Source organism: Mobula birostris, chromosome 1 (assembly GCF_030028105.1).
Source record: "Mobula birostris isolate sMobBir1 chromosome 1, sMobBir1.hap1, whole genome shotgun sequence".
NCBI lineage: Eukaryota > Metazoa > Chordata > Chondrichthyes > Myliobatiformes > Myliobatidae > Mobula > Mobula birostris.
In genome coordinates this window covers 224,871,970-224,896,609 of record NC_092370.1, presented here as the reverse complement: position 1 = coordinate 224,896,609, position 24,640 = coordinate 224,871,970, and the positions used below count along the sequence as shown (strand labels likewise).

Below are 24,640 nucleotides of genomic sequence, written 5' to 3'. Positions count from 1 at the left end.
CCCCGAGCAGCCGCTCTCCCCTGGATTCAGAACTGCATTCTTGTCGGCATTGCTTAAACACATGCCTGTGAGCAGCCGTTTGCAAGGTGAGTTCTATGGTATTGGAGAAGCCTAAAAGAACTCGTAAGGGTGTTACACTTAGCATAAAACTAGACATAATTAAGCATTTTGATCCTGGTGAACGAAGTAAGGACTAAGTGGGTTTGGCTTGTGGAAGCTGATGAAGATGATATTGAAGAGGTTTTGGCATCCCATGACCAAGAACTGATAGATGAAGTGCTGATGCAATTGTAAGAGGAAAGGATAACAATCGAAACCAAATGAGTAATGATAAAGTACGACTTTAATTTTGAAACAGTACGTCGGTTTAGGGGATATTTGCAGGATGGTTTGAGTGCTTACAAAGATCTGTGTGATAGAAAAATGTGTGAGGCTCAGCAGTCAAGCAAGCCTTCCACACCAGCCACAGCAGACGACGAACCTCGACCTTCGACATCGAGGCAGGCAGTCATAGGAGAAGATGAGCTGCTCTAATGGAAACAGACGACGAGATGACACCCCAGTGTCCTACCACCCAGGCCGTGGACAGATACCGATTCGCGGAGAATGCAGCGGTAGCCGGAAGACACACAGCACATCTTTAAGAAAAAAGCCGAAATAAACATGCTAATTAATTAGGTACCACCCGGCACGTAATTGTCGGCCCAGATCAGAGGCGATGCAATTGGCAATCCTCTCCGATCTGGGCCAACATTTACTTGCCGGGCAGCATCTAGTTAATTAGCTTGTTTATTTCGGCTTTTTTCTTAAAGACGTGCTGTGTGCCTCCCGGCTATCGCTGTACCCCTGCATGCTTTGCGGATCGGTATCAGGTCGCTGCCCGGAGGGTGGGGGCCACTGCACCACCCAAACTCCGATGACTCAGTCTAACACACCATCATCAGTGTGCTCCGCGCTTTCCCAATTCCGGTAAGTGATACTACACTGTACATACATTATTTCTACTTTATATCAGCTGTGTATTTTTACGTGTTATTTGGTATGATCTGGCAGCTTCATAGCTTAAAGGTCACTGGAGAGCGCTTGCGCCGTCTTTTTGCCAACGGCACTTGCATGAGATTTGCTACGGAGAACAGTTCAGGCAATGATTGTGGAAAAGAATTTCTACTTTATATAAGCTGTGTATTTATCATATCATTCCTGCTTTTACTATGTTACTGTTATTTTAGGTCTTATGTGTTATTTGGCATGATTTGGTAGGTTATTTTTGGGTCTGCGAACGCTCACAAAATTTTCCCATATAAGTAAATGGTAATTGCTTCTTCGCTTTACCACATTTCGACTTACGAACCATTTCATAGGAACACTCTACCTTCGGATGGCAGGGGAAACTTGTAGCAGAATATAGATAAAAGGCAGAGAAATGGAAGATGGAGTTTAATCCAAGCAAGTGTGAGGTGGGAGGTCTAACGTAAGGGAAAAGTTTACAGTCAATGACAGGACCCAAAACAGTATAGGTTTTCAAAGTATATTTGGGTCCAAACTCATAGCTCACTGAAAGTGGCCACACAGTTAGACAGGGTAGCAAAGGTAACTTCATTGGTTGATATGTTGAATACAAGTGATTTATGTTATTAGTTATATAAAACTTTGGTCAGGCTGCACGAAGAGTACTGTGTGCTATTCTGGTCACCCTTTTACAGAAAGGATGTTGATGTTTACCAGGGTACTCTTCTCACCTTTCCACTCAGTCCTGATGCAGGGCTCTGACCCAAAACTTCAACAACTTCCTGCCTCCCACACATATTGGATCATTTCTTAATGCATGCATTACTAAATGACAATAAAAGAGGACTGCGTGTCTTCATAATCATGCTGCTCAATCTGCTTCCTTCCAGCAGGTTGTTACTTAGCAGGATGCTGCCTAGATTAGAGGTTATGAGCTATATGGACAAACTTCGGTTGTTTAATCTGGGGCAGAGGCTAAGGGGAGACCTGATGACAATGAGAGGCACTGATGGTCAGAATCTTTCTCCCCCAGGGTAGAAATATCTAGCAATAGAGAGCATGCATTTAGGGTGAGAGTGGGGAATTTTAGAGATGTTTGAGGAGTTTTTTTTTAAGGAGCTTTTTGTGGAGAGGATGGTAGATGCATGGGGGATTGGTGAAAGTAGATACAACAGTAGCATTTAGGAGGCTGTTAAGACATGAATATTATATGGAGTTACAGTGAAACCCTGGTTTTACGCGCCCCGATTTAATGTGAATTCGGATATAACAAGATGAGTCATTGGACTCCATGTCAATCCACACTCCCCTTTCTCCAGCCTTGTATCCCTTTTGCCAATCAACTTCCCAGCTCTTGGCTTCATCCCTGCCCCTCCTGTCTTCTCCTATCATTTCAGGTCTCTCTCTCTCCCCCTCCCACTTTCAAATCTCTTACTATCTCTTTTTTCCATTAGTCCCGACGAAGGGTCTCGACCAGATGCTGCCTGGCCTGCTGCATTCCACCAGCATTTTGTATGAGTCATTGGACCTTTTTTTTGCTCAAAATGGAACAAACTGCTAGAAAAAGAAAATCTTTTTCTGTGAAAGATAAGCTTCACGCACTTGACGCGATCAAGACTAAAAGTCAAACTCAAGTTGCATGAGACCTCGGGATACCGGAATCAACACTTCGTGGCTGGAAATCTCACGAAGAAAAGTTATACGTGTCGCTTTGCGAAGTTGAAGCAGGAACGCCTGAAGACAGCCAAAGATGTTAGCCTCAATGACTCCCTGTATGAGTGGTTTGTTCAAGCTCGCTCAGAAGGCCTTCCAAATTCCGGTCCTATTCTCGAAGCTCAAGCCGAGAAGTCTGACAAGCAGATCAATGGAGAAACCTCACAGTTCAAAGCTAGCAATTGATGGCTATAGACTGGTTTAAACTCTGTCACGGGATTTCTCAAGTGTTAGTGTCAGGAGAAATTCGCTGAGCCGACAGTGCCACCGCCAGTGACATGCTACGTTCAAGCAAGGAACACTCGATCACTTTTTTAAGAAATAAACTGTAAATGATGATTGCTAACATTCTTGAATGTTTTTATTTGTTGTTTTGTATATTAAGAAGCTCTACTAAAAATTAATTTGTTTTAATTTCTACAGTAACAACCACCCTGATTTAGCACGACCCCGCTTTTTTTGCGATGACATTATGGACCCAAATGATCGCGTTATAACTGGGTTTCACTGTATATGGATCAGATGCAGGCAGAAAATTTAGATTAATTTGGCATAATGCTTGGCGCAGACATTATGATGGGCCAAAGGGCCTATTTTGTGTGGTACTGTTCTACGTTCTATAAACCTGAAGAGCAATCAGTTGCGGATCTGGTAGCACAATGGATTTGAAACCCAAAACTGGTCTGTTCAATTCACATCATGACAATCTGAATAATATAAGTTAGCGTACCAACTTAAAATATTGATACCATCAAGAAATTTATATAAATTCATATGCAGATGCCATAAAGCTGAAACAAAAGGCTTTGGTGGCACTTATAGAGAGATAAAGTTAATGTTGCAGGTTACTGACTGATGACTACTTCAGAAAAAAATACTGATGAGTTATCAAGAAAGTTGGTGAAAAGCCAACTGCTTCATCAAGTAGCTTCCAAAGTTCAAAGTAAGTTTTATTAACAAAGTATATGTCAGCACATACAGCTGAGATTAATTTTGCTACAGGCCTTTCCATTTCCATCCTTCATGTTTCTGGTCCAGTAAACCAAGTTGTTATTGGTATAATAATAAACATTGGTTGTCACTGTTTTCTAAAGCCCAAGAATAAAGTTAAACATAGTTGATCAGATGAAAGCATATTTGACATTTCACTTCCCCACCCTTGTAAAATGATGTAAGTATTAATTAAGAAGTGATCATTGCTACTGTACAACTTGTACTTATCAAATAAATGATCTGGTACCTTTTCAATTGCTTTGTAGGTTTTGAGATCCTCTTTGAAGTCTTCAATTTTGTCAGAATCTGAAAGCATGATGTAGTTTGAGATGGGCGCTCGTGCTCTTCCTTTTGATTGTACATAAGAACGATATTCTGTTGGTAAATCAAAGCGAACTACCAGATTGCACTTTGGAATATCAACTCCCTCCTCAACAACACTAGTTGCGATGAGCAGGTTGGTTTCATGTGCACGAAATTTTCTCAGCACCTGCAACAATGTTTGAGGGGAATAAGAATGACATTAATGTTGCTAAAGTTCTTAAAACTCAACAACCAGTCAATAATGCAAGAGATCACAATTTGTCCATCCCTTTGAAATTTTGAGGAAGATGTTCATGAACCAAAGAATTGAGTTAAAGTCAAAGTATGCATACACTATGCAACCTTGAGACTCGTCTCCTCACAAGCAACCACAAAGAACCCCTCCAAAAATAATTTAAGACTAAACAACCCAATGCGCATAGAAAAAAACACAAATCATGCAAACAATACAAGCAAGCAAATAGCGTTTAGAACTGGAGTCAACAAAACAAAGCCCGTCACACCAACATGCAGCTACAGCCCCAGTTCAGCGCAGGGCCCGGTAAATGTTGCGGAGCTGTGAGCTGAACTGGCCAGTCCCTTGCCTCTGGCCCCCAACACCCTAACCTTTTCAATCTGGACCAGCACTTAAATCGTCCAAACATCGAGTTCTGTCACTTCGAAACGCTCTGGAACCTGAACACTGCCAGATCGATTCAGCCTGTACCTGACCCAGCACCTACAGTAATCAAACCATGGGTCTTTTCCCACTCTCAGGGACAGGCTCCAAATTGACTCCACTCCACTCCCTCTAAACCTTGCCTATCCAATTGATGTCTAAAATGTATTTTAAGCATTGTAACTGTACTCACCTCTACAATTTCCTCTGCCAGCTCACTCTATATATCCACCATTCTGTTTGGAAAAAGCTGTTCTTCAGGTCCCCTTTAAGCTTTTTCCCCTCCCACCTTAAATCTATGTCATGACTCCCATTTACCATCTTTCAGCCTCCAACATCCCTTGCTTATTCAGTCTCTCTTTCATACCTTTAGCCTGCCAGTCCTGGTAACACCCGGTGAATCTTTATTGCATCCTTTCCATAGCTGGACTTCTCATAATGCCAACTTAGGCAGCTGTAATATGATGCCCCAACATTTATGCTCAATGGTCTGACCAGTGTTCTTCATTACCTTGTCTACTTGTGTCTCTACTTTAAATAAACTACGTACTTGTACCCAAGTCTCCATTTTGCAATATTCATCATACAGGTCCCGCCATGGCTTAACACCCCAAAATTCATAATTTTACACTTGTTCAAGTTAAACTCCATCTGCAGTTCTGTTGAATCCATTTAGTTAACTGATTCTGTTACATGTTTATCAGATCACCTGTCTTTTTACTCCTGTAATCTTAAACCATCTTCATTGTCCACCACACCATCAATTTGTGTCATCTACAAATTTACAAGCATATTGTGGTCCAAATTGTTAATATAAACATTAAAGAACAGTGGACAAAGGCCCAATGCCTGCAGCACACCAGGGCCACAGGCCTCCAACTTGAGAAACAATCCTCCACTACCACCCTCCAACTCTCACCATCAAGCCAATTTGTTTCCAACCAGCTGGCTCACCATCGATCCCATGTGATCTAACCTTCCAGACAAGCCCACCATGTAGGACCATGTCAAAGACCTTGCTGAAGCCCAGGTGAACAACATCCACCACCCTATCCTCATCAATCCACTTGGTCATATCTTCAAAAACTCTAATCAAGTTTGTGAGACAAGGTTGCCCACACCCAAAGCCATGCTGCCTATTCTTAATCAGTCCTTGCCTTCCAGGTGCTAACAGATCCTGTTTCTCAGAACTCTGTACTGTAACTTTCCCATAACAGATGTTAGGCTCACCACAGCCCAAAATTCCCTGGCTGAGGTGAAACCAAAATGGGAAAAGAAACGAGATGCTCTCACCTCTTCTTGTTTCCTGAATTCCACTTCCATCTGTTTATTACGAGGTTGGTTCTTTCCAATGCCATGACCAGTTATAAAATTACTGCTGACGTAAGCCAACTCTAGATCCTGCTTACCAGCTTCCTTTATTAATCTGAAGATCAGATAATCAAAATAAATCAAACTCTTAAAATTGGAGGAAGAGGAATTGAGAGGGAAAAATCTTCAAAAGTTAACAAATCTAAGACAGCAAATCTAAACTATCTCAAGATGATTATCATCACTGACACGTAACAAAATTTGTTATTTTGTGGTTGCAAAAAATATATTATAACTCTCAAATAAAGTGCAAAAGAGGAATAATGAAGATAGACTTCATGGATCGTTCAGAAATCTGATGGCTAAGGGAAAGCAGCTGTTCCTAAAATGTTGACCTTGTCTTCAGGCTCCTGTATTTCCTCCTTGATGGTGTGAGAAGTGGGCATGTCCCGGACAGTGAGGGTCCTTAATGATGGACACGGTCTTCTTGTGACACTGCCTCTCGAAGATATCATTGATGGTGGGAGGGTTGCGTTCATGATGGAACTGGCTGCTCTTCCCTATCAGGCTGTGATATACCACTCAATGTTTTCCACTGTACATTTATAGAAATTTGCAAATGTTTGGTGACACACTAAAGTATCCTCAAACTCCGAATGAAGCTAAGCCTTTGGTGTGTCTTCTTGGTGATTGCATCAATGTTTTGCTGTCACCCTGGAACCTGAAGCTGCTCATTCCATCAGTGACTCCTCCAGTACTGGCACACATCCTCCCAACTTCCCCTTCTTGAAGTCCACAATCAATTCCTTGGTCTTGCTGACACTGAGAGTAAGATTATTGTTGCAACACCACTCACTGAGCAATCTAATCTCATCCTGTATGTCTTCTCATTGCCACCTGAGATTCTGCCAACTATAGTAATGCCATGTGCAAATTTTCAGATGATGTTTGAGCTATGCCTCACCACAGAATCAGTGCAGACCAGGGATTTCCAACCTTTTTGTAATGACATGGAGCCTTACCATTAACAGAGGGGTCATGGACACTGTTGGGAACTCCGAGAGCAACGGGCTAAGCTCATATCCTCTATTGATTGGGACAGGTCATTACTGATCCGCTCTGACTGTGGTTTCCCAATAAAGTTGATTCAGCTGCAGAGTGAGGTACAGTGGCCCAGGTTTTGAAGCATTTTATTAGTACTGAGTGGATGATACGTTGAATGCCGAGCTGTAATTGATAAACAGCATCCTGACACATATTTTGCTGTTGTCTATATACTGTCAAGTGCAGATCCAGTGAGATTGTATCTGCTATAGACCAGCTATGGTGATAGGCAAATTGCAGTGGGTTCAGGTACTTGCTTAGGCAGATGTTAACCTTAGCCATGACCAACCTATCAAACCTCTTCATCACAGTAGATATGATAGTTATTGAGGCAGTTCACCTTCACTTCTTGGGTACTGGTATAAATTTTGCTCTTTTGAAGTAGGTGGGAACATTTAAATACAGCAGTAAGAGACTGAAGATGTCCCTGAACACTCACCAGTTAGTTGGCACAGGTTTTCAGTACCCTACAATTGGGGTCTGACGCCTTGTGAGGGTTTCCCCTCATGAAGGCTGTTCAAATATAGAACAAGATTGTTACTATTACAGTTTCTCCAGCAGCTTGCTTTTGCCAGATACAAAAAATGCACAAATGCCCTGCCTTTCAAGTCTACTGTTGTGATAACATGGGAAATAGAACAAAATTAGGGAGCAACAGAATGTTGAGATCGGAATCCCAGCTTCAAAGTTCAAAGTAACATTATTAAAGTATATATACATTACCATATACTACCTTGAGATTCATTTTCGTGCAAGCATTTATAGAAAAAGGTACAACACAATTTTACAAAAAACAATACATAAACAAATACCGACAAAAAAGCAATGCATAAAAGACCATCTGTGTAAATAAAAAAGTACTGAGAACATGAGTTGTACAAGTTGTAAAAAGTCTGAAATATAAAGGGTTGAAAGTGAGTTGGTACATTGTAGAATCAGCTCAGAGCAGTGGTGATCGAACTTATCTGCACTGGTTCAGGAGGGGCTGATAGTTGTACAATAATAATCTTTTTCAATTAAAGAACAGTACAAGGACCTACTGTATTTCCCAGAGTCAATATCCTGTACTCCACAGCACTGAGCCAGGGTTGAGTGGTCCATGCTACCAGGATCGAATGGTTCATGCTGCTAATGACAGTACACTGCGACATCCAAAGGCACACTGAAGTCACTGGATATAGTCCACGCCATGCGCAACATGTATCTGAAGTCATCTTTTGGTGATGTGGAAACATTTAGAAATACAGCACAAATTTAGCAGCTACTTGAATGAACTGAAGCTAATGGAGATTTGTGTGGTGACACCTGCAGCACATCCTTGGGTGTGTGGCTGTTAACACAAATGATGTATTTAATTGTAAATTTCAATGTACATGCAATAAATCTGACTGAATCACTTCGGGTGGGTGATCTGTGGAATTTTGGGATGGATCAATGAATTCAGGATGGAATTAAGGGACTGAATGTTCCAGCTCAACCACACTTGGCAAGTAAAATCTATGGCGAAGTTTTGTACTGTTAGTCATTTTACTCTTGTCTAATAAAATCACAGCGACTCTTCCCAAATGTCATTTCTAGTTCACTCTTGCTATTCAGAATGCAACAGGCTGTCCACAAGATTTTCAACATGCTCTTACCTGTTTAGTACAACTGCTGTATAACGTCTCTCAACAAAAATAATCCCACAAAGTATATTGGTGAAAGGGGATGGAAAGTTAGTGTCAGTCTTCTCTTTCTCCTCTATTTCTTCATCCTCATCTTCATCTTCTGAATCACTCCATGACACATAATTGTCTTGGTTTCTGTTGTTGTACCATTCAACACTTTCAAACTGCTGCCGCTCAAAAGGTTTGTACTCATGCAAGATTTCCAACAGTTTGCTGACTTTTGGGGTCACATATTTCAGATCGAGAGCAGCAGGTGAAAAGTGTTCTTCACAGAGTGCATGAATTTTCCTTAAAAGCGTATCTGTAAACAAAAGGAACTTCCTGTTCAACTCCTCCTGTTCGTGCTTTATGTATTTCTGGAGTTCCCTCACCATCATACCAGCTACTTTATCAGCACACCAAGGTCCCAAAACGGTTAAAACTGCGCGGCAATCTACTAGTACCTATAGTGAACACAGAAACATAATTATTCATTGTGAAAACTGACAGATTCATTATTTCCTAAACTCTACAAAATAATTCAATTGTATTCATGTTGTACAAATTGTGACGTATGGGCCACATACAGACTGCTGGGTGTTTCTTTCTAGTCTGCCCAGAAGCTTACCAGGCACAAGGGTTGACTAATTGTCTCAAGTTTCTCCCATTGGAACTGCAAGTGTTCAAAATGTTTATTTATCTGAAAATAACAAGTCAACAATCATCTCACTTCCCAGCACCCACAAATTGCTGTCATCGAGGGCACTGATGAAATTATTGAATCTATGTGTGGATCTGCAGAAAGATGACTCAAGCTGATACTGAAATATCAACAGCAGATGGAACTTTCCCTTGTAGATGCACGGATCATGTAGAAACTGCTGCTGGTGATTAGACAAGGCGACGTTATGGTATCATCTGTTCTGTTGGCTATACTTTATTCGATGAGACTGGAAGCAAATTCTTCAGCAGATGGGGAGGGCTGAGGCATGCATAAGCGATGTGTGAGGATTTCACAAGCAATACAGTCATAATTACTTTACTGAAACTCAGAATACAGAATCCCTTAAACCTGTTCACTAAGGGGATGTAAAGTCAACACCCCAAGCCAATACATTAAGGATGTTTGTTCAACATTCTTGATCAATTTTCTTTGTCGACTTGACATAATGCATCAAAGTTAAGGCAAGGATGATTGAATGGCCACTGAGGAAGTGTAAGGGGAAATAGGGTGGGATGTAAAATCAAACTAACTGAATGGCACAGTAAACAACAGGAATTCTGCAGATGCTGGAAATTCAAGCAACACACATCAAAGTTGCTGGTGAACGCAGCAGGCCAGGCAGCATCTGTAGGAAGAGGTGCAGTCGACGTTTCAGGCCGAGACCCTTCGTCAGGTCTGAATGGCACAGTGCTGGTTCCCATATTATTATATTGACTAAATGGTTACTATACAATGAAGTTAAGAGCTTCCATTTTGTTCGAACCTCAAAATAGTCCTGGGAGATAACATTACAAATTAATCACAAAGCATTAATGTTTCATTTTTTAATAATTTTATAAGTTTGATTTAATTAAATAACATGTAAATTTGAAAGGCAGTTTATAATTTAAAGTAAACATTAAAATAAAAAAATACCATAGATAATGGAAATCTGAAACAAAAACTAAAAACGTTCAAAGATTCATTTATTATCAAAATATACAACTCTGAAATTCTTCTCCAGATAGCCACGAAACCCAGAAAGAATGGCAGCATGATCATCAACTCCCAAATCCACCCCCACCACACACAAAAAAAACAAGAAAAATCAGACAAAAAACAGTCTTAAAAAAAAACCTACAAAACTAGAAAAAAGTCCATAGTCCAAGTCCATACCCAAAATGCAGAAAACCTGGGTAATATTCTCCAGACACAGTGGCAGCAGAGCGATCAAAAGGCAGTGTCCCCTCTCCGGCAGCAGAGTGATCCCACCAGAGATCAAAAGGCAGTCTCCCCTCTCTGGCAGCACAGCGATCCCACCAGAGATCAAAAGGCAGTCTCCCCTCTCTGGCAGCACAGCGATCCCACCAGAGATCAAAAGGCAGTCTCCCCTCTCCGGCAGCAGAGTGATCCCACCAGAGATCAAAAGGCAGTCTCCCCTCTCCGGCAGCAGAGTGATCCCACCAGAGATCAAAAGGCAGTCTCCCCTCTCCGGCAGCAGAGCGATCCCACCAGAGATCAAAAGGCAGTCTCCCCTCTCCGGCAGCAGAGCGATTCCACCAGAGATCAAAAGGCAGTCTCCTCTCTCCAGCAGCAAAGTGATCCCACCAGAGATCAAAAGGCAGACAGCCAGCACTCACCTTTGGCATTCACATCAATGTTTCAGTCTCGCTCGTCACTTTAATCAGTGAACAATGGAAGCTTTATTTGGTGAAATAGAGTCGTACACTGGCTTGTGCCTATCCTGCAGCCTTCTTGTCGTGAGGTTCGCATACACTGCTCATCTCCCAGAATCCTCCTGGAGACTGCAGAGCACTGAAAAACTCAAATGATCTCCAAATCGCAAATCACATGCTCCAATAGCCCCAGAATCACATTCAAGATGAAAAGCAGATGTAAAAGACATAAAAGAAGTGTAATATATGGTTTCATGGTCTATCTAGAAGATGTTAACCTTGGGAGCGTTGTACGCAGGCGCCACCTTGACTGAAAATGCTGAAAATACTGACAATACTTAACAGGTCATCTGTAATTATTCGCATTTCAATAGATGCTGTTTCATCTGTTAGATATTTCCATCAGCTTTTTTAAAAACCAGTATCCCAAATAGAACAAAATTCAAACTTGAGAGTATCAAGACTGATACAAGATTTAAAAGTGTTCTGAAGTTATGCTGGCAAATCACTTGTACCAAGATCTAAGGAACTGGGCAGGCTTTGGCTGTAATCTAAACAGAAGCTGTGCTGTTAATAATATTATCGAGGCCAGAAGACTGCAAGAAGCAGGGCACTGTCTACGCCACCTCGAGCTACCTGCCAGCCTAGTCATCATATGGGAGCCCAAGCATGGGAGGATGAACCCTGGGCGCCCTCTCAAGACTATGGTCAACATGCTCCTAGAAGACAGCGGCACAGCTAATGTAGATGAACTGAACACACTGATGAGAGAGAGGGAGAAGTGGAGAGTCCGTCATCGTGTCCGACACTGGCCCCCTAGGCCTGAGTCGACGTAGTAGTAGTAGTAATAATATTGTATACTCACATAAATGACAAAAAGTCAATATCCAGCTAATATGGTTAAAATATTTTGCACACTTAGTGGATCTCAGAAGAAATTTGGGCATTCCCTGTAAAAAGCTGGGCATCACTAAAGCACACAAGTTAAACTTTGAAAAACAAAAAGGGATTGCTAAAGACCCAAACAATTCAGTTCCTTAAGATAAATTTCATTCAGCTTGTTAAGGAGAGGTTTCCCAGGATATTATACTCACCTTAATTACTAACAATGTTAATAACAATTATGGAATGCAGAAGTAACAGCTCACACAACACTAATTCAGGACACAAAATAATGGTCTAGTTTGCATTCAGTTCTTCTGCCACCAACATTAACAAGGATAATGTTTTTTAAATCAATGACACGAATTATTTTCCCAATGAAATATCATGACTTCACCTTCAAATATGAACACTGTTTTCAGTGACTGTGCCTTTAATCCATCGGAAGTGATTTCAAACCAATACATCACTGGAATCAGCTAGGCTTCACTCAACATAGTTGTGAAAGAAATGATGTCTGAAAACTTGTCAGTGACAAATTAGCAAAACTGCAAAAATGGGTAATAGAAAAAGTACAAAACATACCTGCTTAGGGACTGAAGTTGGGCCTCGATCATCACAGTGTGCAGATACATTATTGAAGTCATTAATAAAATTAAGTGCTTCATCCAATTCTTTCAAAAGCTTTTTGTATAATCCACTTTTATCTTCATACGGGCCACAATCGAGCACAACTTCATGAGGCTGAGAAGAATACCTATAGCCAGAAGAGGAAGAGAAAATATGAAGCATAAATGAAGTAAATAAAGGGATTCAGCATGTTGCAGTAGATAAGGCAGGGAGAATAGCCAACAAATGCTGGCCCTGCCAGCAGAATCCTTATCCTGGAGAAGTGAAATACAAAATGGTAAATTAATGGCAGAAACATAACAACTGGAATCTAATGAGGCCAACTGTAAAGAAAGAACAGAAAAGCAAAACTATTTCAATTGTGCCAGAGTAATGAATGGTGACATGCAGAGTTGAGTGTCTTCATACAAGAAACAGATAGCAATAACAACAAGAGCTGGAAACTTTTAGCATATTTTACATAATTCTCTTTTGGGTGCTTTTTCTTATTGTTATGAATTACATATTGGATTTGTTTGTTTCACACTGTATAAATCTCCATTTTGTTGTTGGTTTTTTCCCTGTTTTATTGTAGAAATGCATTAAAAAAATTTTTAAAAAAGAGACTTTTAGTATATCAGGTAGCATCTATGGAGAAAGAAACAAAGTTAGTATTTTAAGTCAATAGCCAACTAACTGTGCTTAGGACAAAACAAATGCGAACAGATTACTGAACCATGTTCATAATCAGGTTGAAGTTTAGGTCAGGACTAATCCTACCTCTCAAAAACAAATAATTCTGCTATCAGAACATGAAGGGCAACAAAATAGCATTGTAGGTAAATCTGGATTTGATCCTGACCTCCAGTACTGTCCGAGTGAAGTTTTGCACATTCTCTTAGGACTATGCAGATTTTTTTTCTGGGTGCTCTTGCTCCCTCCACATCTCAAACTCTTCCTAATTGGTTGTCAATTGGTTACCAAGTTATCCCTAGGGTTGGTGCACTGCAGAAGAATCTGGGGGAAGTTGCTGTGCGTGTGAGAGGTTGTTTACCAGAAATAAGTTGAGGGATCAGATTGATGGAATTGTTCTGAGAGCTAGCCTTCGATGTTATTATAAACATTCAATGATATAAAAAAGATGAAAATATTAAGAGTTTACAACTTACTTGTCCAACACCACCAGGTCAGTGGCAGTTTCTGCACTGCTCCTGAGAATCTTTTCCAGCTTCAGGATCTTCTCCTCCAACTCAGAAGGATCACATTTCCCATTTAAAATGGAGGCAGTTAGTCCCAAGATACGAGGGCATGAGAGACTTTCTTCACACATCTAAAGATAAAACTAGAATGATCCTCTCAAAAAGAAAAATACCAGACTAGATATTTGCTTAATTATCAAATGCAGAAGACAATCACCATCTGTGAAGTTAAAAGTAATTGTGGGGAAAAACAATATGCTTGGGCCCTTATTCAAAAAGATACTATCATGTGCCAAGAGACATATACAGGACTTGGTTGTTGCGCATCTGGCCAGCAGCATACCAGGCAAAGAAAGATAACTGGTTCAAGATGCTGAAAGATAAGGGAGAATGCACCCTCAGAAAGGAACCCTATGTACATTAAAATTTCTCAGGTATGTAGCCTGCACCAACGTTTTCCTTTAGTTATTTTCAGAAGATTATATGCTTTCCTATCCCAACAATAAACTTCAATTTCTGTTGAACATGTTTTTTTCAGAATTATATTTTACAAAATGGAGTACAATAATAATAATAATAATCTGATCATTCCAGCTCACCAGCTTTTCCTGTGCACTGGGTCAGGCTCAAGGTGGTTATTTACTATCCCACAATTCCAATCATATTCAAACTGCTCAATCTGACAATACTCCTATTCTGTAAATAAATTAAGGAAGCTATAGCAATTATAAGCTTAACGTTTCTACAGCAAGTCACATGAATTCCAAAATTAGATTACAAATGAGGTTTAAATAAACGTACTTTAACAATGCAACAGTTTTATGGTAGGGTATTTTTGGAGTTACTTAATTTTTGATGCCAGCTGTGACTCAATGGGTAGCACCCTCACTAAGTCTATGAGCTCTGGTTTCACGTTTTACCTCAATAACTTCAGCACAAAAAACTCAGGCTGATGTTATGCACAGTACTAAGACAATGCTATAGTGTCAGAAGTACTTGCATTCACTGAAATTTTAAATATCAAGAGGGCCTGATTTGAATGTGCAATATCTTGAGACGCTTGACGGAGTGCATGTGGAGAGGACATTTCTTCTTGAGAAAATCTAGAATTAGAGGGTTACTGTTCAAAAATAAGTCACCCAGGTTCTGAGATTCTGGATCTTTGGAATATTTGCCCTCAAAGCACAGTGGGAGTCTTTGAGTACATGTGAATCAGAGGTAGAACGATTCACGAACCTGTTAATTGGTAGAGCAGCTAAGTGCCAAAGTGGTCTACTCCCAATTCATATGTTTGTATGTACTTGTAGGTGGGGCATTAAACCTCACAAAAAGATAGCTTTGCCTGCCCTTATAGGTGGCCACAGAAGCTCCTATGGCACTATTTAAAAGAGCACAGGAGTTTTCCTTCATACTCAGACTAATATTTATTCCACTATAAATGTAACTGTGGCATGGTAGTGTAGTGATTAGTGTAATGCTATTAAAGCACCAACTGTAGGACCAAGGATTCAATTCCCACCACTGTCAGCAAGGTTCTCCCCGTGACCGCAGGGGTTTTCTTTGGATGCTCAGGTTTCCTCCCACATTTCAAAGAGTATATTTAGGCTGAGTGAGTTGTGGGCATTCTACGTTGGCACTGGAAGCTTGGTGACACTTTCAGGTTGTCCAGCACATTCCTTGCTGATTTGATTTGACACAAGCAAAACATTTCACTGTATGTTTCGATGTACTTGAGACAAATAAAGCTAACTTCCTCTTTAACAACTTTGCTCCCTTTGGGGATGCTATGTAAATAGATACTAGATTGCAAAACCACTTCATTGTCTATAAAGCTCTTTGGGATATTTGAGATAAAACCAAGGAAGGTTTAAAACCATTAAATCTTTCTACTTTTGAAACCAGGTCGGTTAATATTGCAAAGGCAAGTAATATAACTCAATCACACTGATGCCAACTTTTACAAAGTAATAAGAAGTTAAAACAACATGTTTTGTGTGTCAAAACCGCAACATTTAGCAATTTTACAGATGACAGCAGTTAAGAGTGGCAAACTGTTTTAAGCATGCGCCTCCAAATTGGCAATAAACTTCCCAAAAATTATTTTGAATGCCATGGTAATTTTGAGCAGAGATGATCATCGATTAATGAATTAGCAACAATAATTATGGACTTAAAAGAAAAAGGAAGAGTCCTGTTATTTACTTACACGTATTCATTGTTTTACTATTAATAAAGGTACAGGTGTCCCCTGCTTTTCGAATGCTCGCTTTACGACACCTCGCTGTTACGAAAGACCTACAATTTGTTACCTGTTTTCGCTAACAGAAGGTGTTTTCACTGTTACAAAAGAAGGCAGCGCGTGCCCTGAGCAGCCAAGCTCCTCCCCTGAAACTGCATTCTAGCTGGCATTGCTTAAACACGTGCCTGTGAGCACCTGTGCTTTATGTCAATTTATTTTGAGCATCTGTTAGTAAGGTGAGTTCTGAGCTATCAGAAAAGCCTAAAAGAACTCGTAAGGGTGTTACACTTAGCTTAAGACGAGACATAAATAAGCATTTTGATCGTGGTGAATGAAGTAAGGACAAAGTGAGTTTGGCTTGTGGAAGTTGATGAAGATGATGTTGAAGAGGTTTTGGCATCCCATGACCAAGAACTAATAGATGAAGAACTGATACGATTGGAAGAGGAAAGGATAACAATCGAAACCAAATGCAGTAGCAAATGGACCGAAAGTGAAGTCGTCCAGGAACTGAACGTGAAGCAACTGCGTGAGATTTTCGTTGCAATTGACAACACTGCAATGATTGCAGCAAAGTACAACTTTAATTTTGAAAGGGTACGTAGGTTTAAGGCATATTTGCAGGATAGTTTGAGGGCTTACAAAGAACTGTATGATAGAAAAATGCGCGAGGCTAAGCAGTCAAGCATACTGTCATTTTTCAAGCCTTCCACATCAGCCATAGCAGACGAACCTCGACCTTCGACATCGAGGCAGGGAGGCACAGAAGATGACCTGCCTGCCCTGATGGAAATGACACCCCAGTTTCCCACTACACCAACTTCCGACGACTCAGCCTAACACACCATCATCAGTGTGCTCACTGTCTTCCCGATTCCAGTAAGTGATACTACACTGTACATACATTATTTCTACTTTATATAGGCTGTGTATTTTTATGTGTTATTTGGTATGATTTGGCAGCTTCATAGCTTAAAAGTTACTGAAGAGAGTGATCCTGCCGAGAGCACTTGTGCCCAGTGTTTCTGCCGAGAGTGCTTGCGTGAGACTTTCGCTGTGCTAGACAGTGCTCCAATGATTGCAGAGAAGTATTTCTACTTTATTTAGGCCGTGTATTTATCATATCATTTCCGCTTTTACTATATGCTACTGTTATTTCAGGTTTTATGTGTTATTTGACATGATTTTATAGGTTATTTTTTGGGTCTGGGAACACTTAAAAATTTTTCCCATATTAATAAATGGTAATTGCTTCTTCACTTTACGACATTCTGGCTTACAAACCGTTTCATAGGAATGCTCTACCTTCAGATAGCAGGGGAAACCTGTACTAGAGACGTTGAAAAAAGTCAAGCATTTCAGAAAAGTGTTGGAAAATTAATAGCAGATTCCAGATAATTGGGCCATTGGTTAATTGAGGCAACCATTTATTTGAGACATGATGCAGCTAACTAAGGATAGGAAACTATTGCCAAACAGTTTCTAACTAGCATCACTCGCATGGCCATTAGACGCTACACTGTGCTTAAAGTGAACAATTTTTAAAATAGTGTCAGCTGCAAATGTTTGTGTTCAATTTTCGTCACCAGTAGTTGATGAGAAATATGCAGTAAGAAAATTTGGAACAGTTTTGCTCACCAGTTTCACTACTTCAACAATATAGGAATTATGAAGTATTTGGAAGTATCTACAACCTTCCTGAATATTACAATGAAAAAGAAGAATTAGATGATGCAATCATGAAAAGCGTTGTATGAAGGCAGTCCATTATCTGTAATGTACTTGTGCTAATTTTGTTAATTTAGTCAATATAACCAAGGGGTGGTAGTAGGGACAAGTTCCCACTACCTATTAAATGTTCCCAAAGGTGGGTGTCTCAAATAGCCTCTGACAACCAAGTCCAGTTCCTGGCCTTCACGCCTGGCTTAGCTACTAAGTCCGGCAGAACCTTTTCTATTGACAACAGAAGGGGCAAAGGCGGGTCACTGGCACCTTAAAACCAGTCGCTTCAGGCAGATGGGGCTTGTCAGCCATGGTTGGCAGCTCATCTAGAAGGAAAACTCTGATCTCAACCAACCCCTGCTTTGCAGCTATATCCACTCACGGGGAAGGCTTCGCGAGTGAACCCCGGGGGAAAAATCTGGAGATGGAGTCCCTAAGACAGTCCAACATTGAGTTCAATGCTGACTGGTAACTCCTGCGATGCTGCTGGTAACAAACTGAATCGGTCTCTGCCTTTCCTTTACGTTCATCAGATGTGAGGAGAGGGGGAGCTTGCTACATGGGCAACAGCTCACTCTCTGTATTGTACTGGCCAGGTTTGTATATCTAGACAGCTAAGACCACAATATTCATGGTCAACTCTGACTGACAGAGGCCCTCAGCTGTCAGTCAAAAGAACACAGAAGAATTAGGGAGAGTCAACATGGCTTTGTGCGTGGTAGGTCATGTTTGACCAATCTATTGGAGTTTTTCAAGGAGGTTATCAGGAAAGTGGATGAAGGGAAGGCAGTGGATATTTTCTACATGGACTTCAGTAAGGTCTTTGACAAGGTCCCGCATGGGAGGTTAGTTAGGAAAATTCAGTCGCTAGGTATACATGGAGAGGTGGTAAATTGGATTAGACATTGGCTCGATGGAAGAAGCCAGAGAGTGGTGGTAGAGAATTGCTTCTCTGAGTGGAGGCCTGTGACTAGTGGTGTGCCACAGGGATCAGTGCTGGGTCCATTGTTATTTGTCATCTATATCAATGATCTGGATGATAATGTGGTAAATTGGATCAGCAAGTTTGCTGATGATACAAAGATTGGAGGTGTAGTAGACAGTAAGGAAGGTTTTCAGAGCCTGCAGGGGGACTTGGACCAGCTGGAAAAATGGGCTAAAAAATGGTAGATGGAGTTTAATACTGACATGTGTGAGGTATTGAATGTTGGAAGGACAAACCAACGTAGAACATACAGGGTTAATGGTAAGGCACTGAAGAGTGCAGTGGAACAGAGGGATCTGGGAATACAGATACAAAATTCCCTAAAAGTGGCGTCACAGGTAGATAGGGTCGTAAAGAGAGCTTTTGGTACATTGGCCTTTATTAATCAAAGTATTGAGTATAAGAGCTGGAATGTTATGATGAGGTTGTATAAGGCATTGGTGGGGCCGAATCTGGAGTATTGTGTTCAGTTTTGGTCACCAAATTACAGGAAAGATATAAATAAGGTTGAAAGAGTGCAGAGAAGGTTTACAAGGACGTTGCCGGGACTTGAGAAACTCAGTTACAGAGAAAGGTTGAATAGGTTGGGACTTTATTCCCTGGAGCATAGAAGAATGAGGGGAGATTTGACAGAGGTATATAAAATTATGATGGGTATAGATAGAGTGAATGCAAGCAGGCTTTTTCCACTGAGGCAAGGGGAGAAAAAAAACCAGAGAACATGGGTTTAGGGTGAGGGGGGAAAACTTTAAAGGGAACATTGGGGGGGGGGCTTCTTCACACAGAGAGTGGTGGGAGTATGGAATGAGCTGCCAGACGAGGTGGTAAATGCGGGTTCTTTTTTAACATTTAAGAATAAATTGGACAGATACATGGATGGGAGGTGTATGGAGGGATATGGTCCGTGTGCAGGTCAGTGGGACTAGACAGAAAATGGTTCGGCACAGCCAAGAAGGGCCAAAAGGCCTGTTTCTGTGCTGTAGTTTCTATGGTTAATTCCTCTATTGATAGCTATTAGGAACTGTACGACAGAGGTATTGGTAGTATTCTAATTTAATCTGCATATAATTTAAATACATCAAATTGTTACTCACTTAAATAGTAGTTTGTCTCATTTTTTAATATACTGTATACCTTTTAACTATTTCCATGAATCTTCAGCCAACTGGGGCCAGCTGCTCAATTTGGCCAAAATACACCGGTCCCGATGTCCCAATTAACTAGAATCACTGTATTGATCTTTTAAAAAGACAATTGAAAAATAACATTTCTAAATAGTGCTATTATAACTATTTACTATCCAAATACTGAAGTATACAAGGCTGCAAGGATCTCAAAATGTATTATTGAGTGTCATGTGTTTGTGTAACCATCTAGCTGGTGCCAAGCCATGCAGGTCATTTCCTGTAAAAACATCTCACTGCTCTTGGGATGTAAAGATAGTACCACTCATGTGGTAGTAAAGTTAATCATTATATCTATTTAGTATGGGTGGGGGTTAAATTGAAAGGCAGCACTGCATGCCATGTGCCAACACATGTGCCATAGGTTTACCACACCTGATAGCTGTTGTCATTTTAAGATTTTTAAAAATTAAAATGAATACTGAATACATTTTGGCATAATGTACCATGTCATTAAAAGTTCAGTATGCTGCCTGCTAGCAGCAAACTGATCAAACATTTCCTAGTTAAAGATTGCTGTTAAGTGTAGCCGAGTTAAAATGTCATTTTAAAATATTTAAATCATTTATGCTTTATCAGAGGAAACACAAGTCTCAGCAATTCTTGCCAGATGCAATAAAAATTTCAATATTATTCCCAGTCTCTCCATCCACAGGATTAGACAAATCATTCAAGTTGACAAGTTCAATAACACAAATGAACTCCATGTTTAAAAAAGAGCAATAATGGCAAATGAAGCCCTGTCGTGAAGCTTGAAGTCTGAAAACTTGCTTGCATCGTGCCAAAGGGAGGCAAGCATAGAAAAAGTAAAAGAGAAACAGCTGCTTCACTTCTTTTCGAACATAGGCAGTAACATGCAGATTCATGGGGCGAGTCCAGTCAGATGGAGAATGATACAGGTCTACACTGGTGCCATGCAAGATGATGGCTCCATTCAAAGACATTCTGTTTTCATTTGGATTGCTTTAACCTCAGCATTACATACCCGACTCAAATTCATTTAGTTAATTTGATTGCATGGCTATCAGACAGCCCAAATGGAATGATTGGCAATGCTCTGTTTCTATCAGAATGTAGATTATACTATCTACACTGCAAGATGGTGCACATCATTTAAGTATAAACAGTATTCATACATCACACATAGAGAATCTAAGAAAAGCAACAGTAATACAGCCCTTTAAAGTATTTGCTGAAATTTATGTAAACTCCAAAAGGCAGGACTTGTTACTGAAGATGCTAAGACAAAGGAATTAAAAATGCACAGCAATGCTTAAGTCAAGTGATTCTCACAACATGCTGGAGGAACATAGCAGATCCGGCAGCATCCGTGGAAACGATCAATGTTTTGGGCTGGAACCCTTTGTCAGGACTGTGGAGGGAAGGGGCAGAGGCCCCATAAAGAAGGTGGGGGGAAGGTGGGAAGGAGAAAGCTGGTAGGTTCCAGGTGAAAAACCAGTAAGGGGAAAGATCAAGGGGTGGGGGAGAGGAAGCAGGGAGGTAATAGGCAGGAAAGGTGAAGAAGGAATAGGGGAAAACACAATGGGTAGTAGAAGGAGGTGGAACCATGAGGGCTTGCGTGACATTGATATAAATTCAGATATATTAAACAGGTTAGCGAAGCTTATATGTATACAACTGTGGAAATATAGAAACCAAGCTTCTTCAAGCCTGGGGGTAAATAGATACAGTCTTACGGTGATGAGTAAAGCTCAGTTCAGTTCGTGGTATTGAGTCGAGTAGTGATGGAGAGAGAGAGAGAGAGAGAGAGAGAGAGAGAGAGATATTTGTAATCCAGGGTAAAAGTCAAGAGAAGGCAATTATTATTATTAAGATTATGAGGACACGCAGTCCCCTTTTATTGTCATTTAGTAATGCATGCATTAAGAAATGATACAATGTTTTTCCAGAATGATATCACGAAAACGCATGACAAACCAACTTAAAAACTAACAAAAACCACAAAATTATAACATATAGTTACAACAGTGCAAAGCAATACTGTAATTTGATAAGAACAGACCACGGCACAGTAAAAGTCTCAAAGTCTCTCGAAAGTCCCATCATCTCACGCAGGCAGTAAACCTCCAGCACCGCCAACTTGCCGGTGCAGCATCCCGGAAGCATCCGACCACAGTCAGACTCCGAGTCCGTCCAAAAACTCCGATCCTCTGACCAGTTCTTTGACACCGAGCACCATCTCTGCTGAGCGCTTCAACCCCAGCAACAGGCAATAGGCAAAGTTGAGGATTTGGGGCCTTTGTCTCTGAAGATTCTCGATCGCACAGTAGAGGTGGCAGCAAAGCAGGCATTTTAGACGTTATTCCAGATGTTCCTCTGCGCTTCTCACGGCTGTCTCCATCAAATCTGGATTGTGCATGGCCCCCTAGTTACACATAATCGATATTCATTTGGAACAGCCGTGCGCGCTGTGTTGCGCTGCCATCTTCTCCTCCTCCCACTATATCGATATTCCACAGATTCCACGACAACAATACAAAATAACAATAGTAGTAGGTTTTATCTCCAAAGTTGCTTCACTCCACACACAAAATAACACCGACAGTGATCTTCAATGAATATCCTTCCAACACAAGTGATACCACACCCGAAATCCGTTACGGGTCATTCCAAAGTGGTGGCCACAGGATACTCACACAGAATCCACATAGGGATTATCACCAACAGTAGCTTATCACTGAGGGGACCCTCTTCAAGGGAACCAACTCCAAACACACAATGTGATAGCCACATATCCAGTTCCATGACATACGAAATAACTCCAACAGTGATTTGCCACGCGGTGCCTTTCTTCAGTGAGCTACAACACCCAATCAAAGGTAACACGTGGTATTCACAAAGGTACTCCCTTCACCAGAGAACCCACTCTTGTGGATTAACTACGTGACAGTCACACCTTCGTATTCAAATAGAACTCAAACTTACCCCTCACAGGCTACTTAGAGAAAGAGTCCAAACAGTGACCTATTTGTCACTAGGTTTCTTCTGTTTCAAATCTTCCCCTCGCCTCTTCTCTTCCTTTAAAGTCACCGAATGTGACCACAAAAAAGAGACGTTTTCTGTGATGGAGTTATCAACCCAGGTGAGGGTTGGACACATGAATAACTCCCCACTGGTCACACCTTTTCCACACTGTGAGAGCCACTGATCGATTCACCTGACCAATCCTCCCAACACCCACCTTTCTGTGGGCACACAAAGCTCATCCAGTATCCAAAAACATGTGTCTGTCAGTCTATCATCTGACCTTCTATTTATCTCACCATGCTGAACACTAGCTGTCCATCAAGTAGCCCCTCCCTTCTCTCTCTGTAAGAACACAGAAGCTGGCAGTGTCCTTGCAAAAGTGTAAACATACTGCAGAGAAACGATAACACCATCTCAAAGCAGTCTTCGCCCCCCTCTCTTAATAACAAGGTGTTTGTGCTGTACAACTCTTCTCTCTTTTTAAAGGTATGCTCCATCAAAAATATGACCCCTAGGGGTACCATAACAATAATGTGAATACTATTGAGTCTCAGCTAGGGAAAATCTCTCAAACCTCCATCAACTGGGCTCTGGTCTACCTTCTAGTACCATCTCAGTGCAGACTGGCACACTTTCTCCGATTAGCATCAGGAGTTGCTCGGGGTTTCAGAAGAAACAGATTTATACATGCTCTCCACATCCATGCTGACCTTTCTGTTCATCAAGACTTATCCCATTTACCTGCATTACAGTCTTGATGTCCCATACCTTGCCTATTGAAACACTAGCCTAAATGTTACCTAAACAGTGATTGTATCCAATTCTATCAGCTCCTTTGACAGTGAGTTCCACATATCAGCTAATCTGTGCAAAAAAAAACTTGTGCTTCAAATCCTTTTTATCGCATCCTCCTCCTCACCTTAAACCAACCTTAAGCCAATGCCCTTTTTTTTTTTTTTTTTTAAAAGTACCCTTATCATTAGGAAAAGATTCCACCGACCCGATATATGCATCCCTCTCCCCACTTTGCTCCAGTCTATCCAATCTCTCCTCATAGCTAAAGTACTTCAATCCAGGCAACATTCTGGTGAACCTGTCAAGTGCAACTACAGCCTTGGCAGAATCAGGCAACCAGAACTACCCATAGTACTACAAGTACAATCTCAATATTCTGTAAAGTTTCTCCAAAGATATGCTGGTTGTTAGGTCACAGTGAAGGGTGGATGATGGGAGAATCAGGGGTGGGGGGGGAGGGTTCTATGAACAGACATACAATTGAAAATCAGTTACAAAAAAAAATCGATTGATGGGTTGACTTTAATGGATGCCGATGTCATAATCCAATAATAAATATGAAAAATCTTCATATAAACTTTTCCATTTTAACATCCTATTATCTAGTTAAAAAGAAAACAATGCAAAACTGCACACACAAATCCCACGGTGTCACACAAAAATCAGTTGCAATTATAGTTCCAATTTAGTCAAATTCCTGACAAATACAAATTTATTTAACCTTTATTTTTGATGTTCTAAAATCCTATATGGTATTCTTAGTTAAGTTACATGTACACCCTATCCTCGTTATATGCGTCTTCAGACTATGCGGATTCACAGTAACGCCAGGAACCTATTTCTACCAACGTCTCGTTATATGTGTCCAAAATTCACAGTTTGCGAGGAGCACTGCCTTCCC

The 24,640-nt window shown here is 40.8% G+C and overlaps 1 protein-coding gene across 5 annotated transcripts in view; it reads right to left on the bottom strand.

Moving 5' to 3' along the window:
* The window catches only part of dicer1 (dicer 1, ribonuclease type III), a 158,461-nt gene that overhangs the window by 69,898 nt on the left and 63,923 nt on the right, over window positions 1–24,640 (bottom strand). For all 5 annotated transcript variants that reach the window (XM_072272593.1, XM_072272575.1, XM_072272601.1 and 2 more), the window contains 5 exons: window positions 13,797–13,957; window positions 12,604–12,775; window positions 8,749–9,221; window positions 5,990–6,122; window positions 3,962–4,204 (listed from right to left, as the gene is read on the bottom strand). In XM_072272593.1, the coding sequence (XP_072128694.1) occupies window positions 3,962–4,204; window positions 5,990–6,122; window positions 8,749–9,221; window positions 12,604–12,775; window positions 13,797–13,957 (1,182 nt within the window). The remainder of the gene's footprint in view (window positions 1–3,961; window positions 4,205–5,989; window positions 6,123–8,748; window positions 9,222–12,603; window positions 12,776–13,796; window positions 13,958–24,640) is intronic.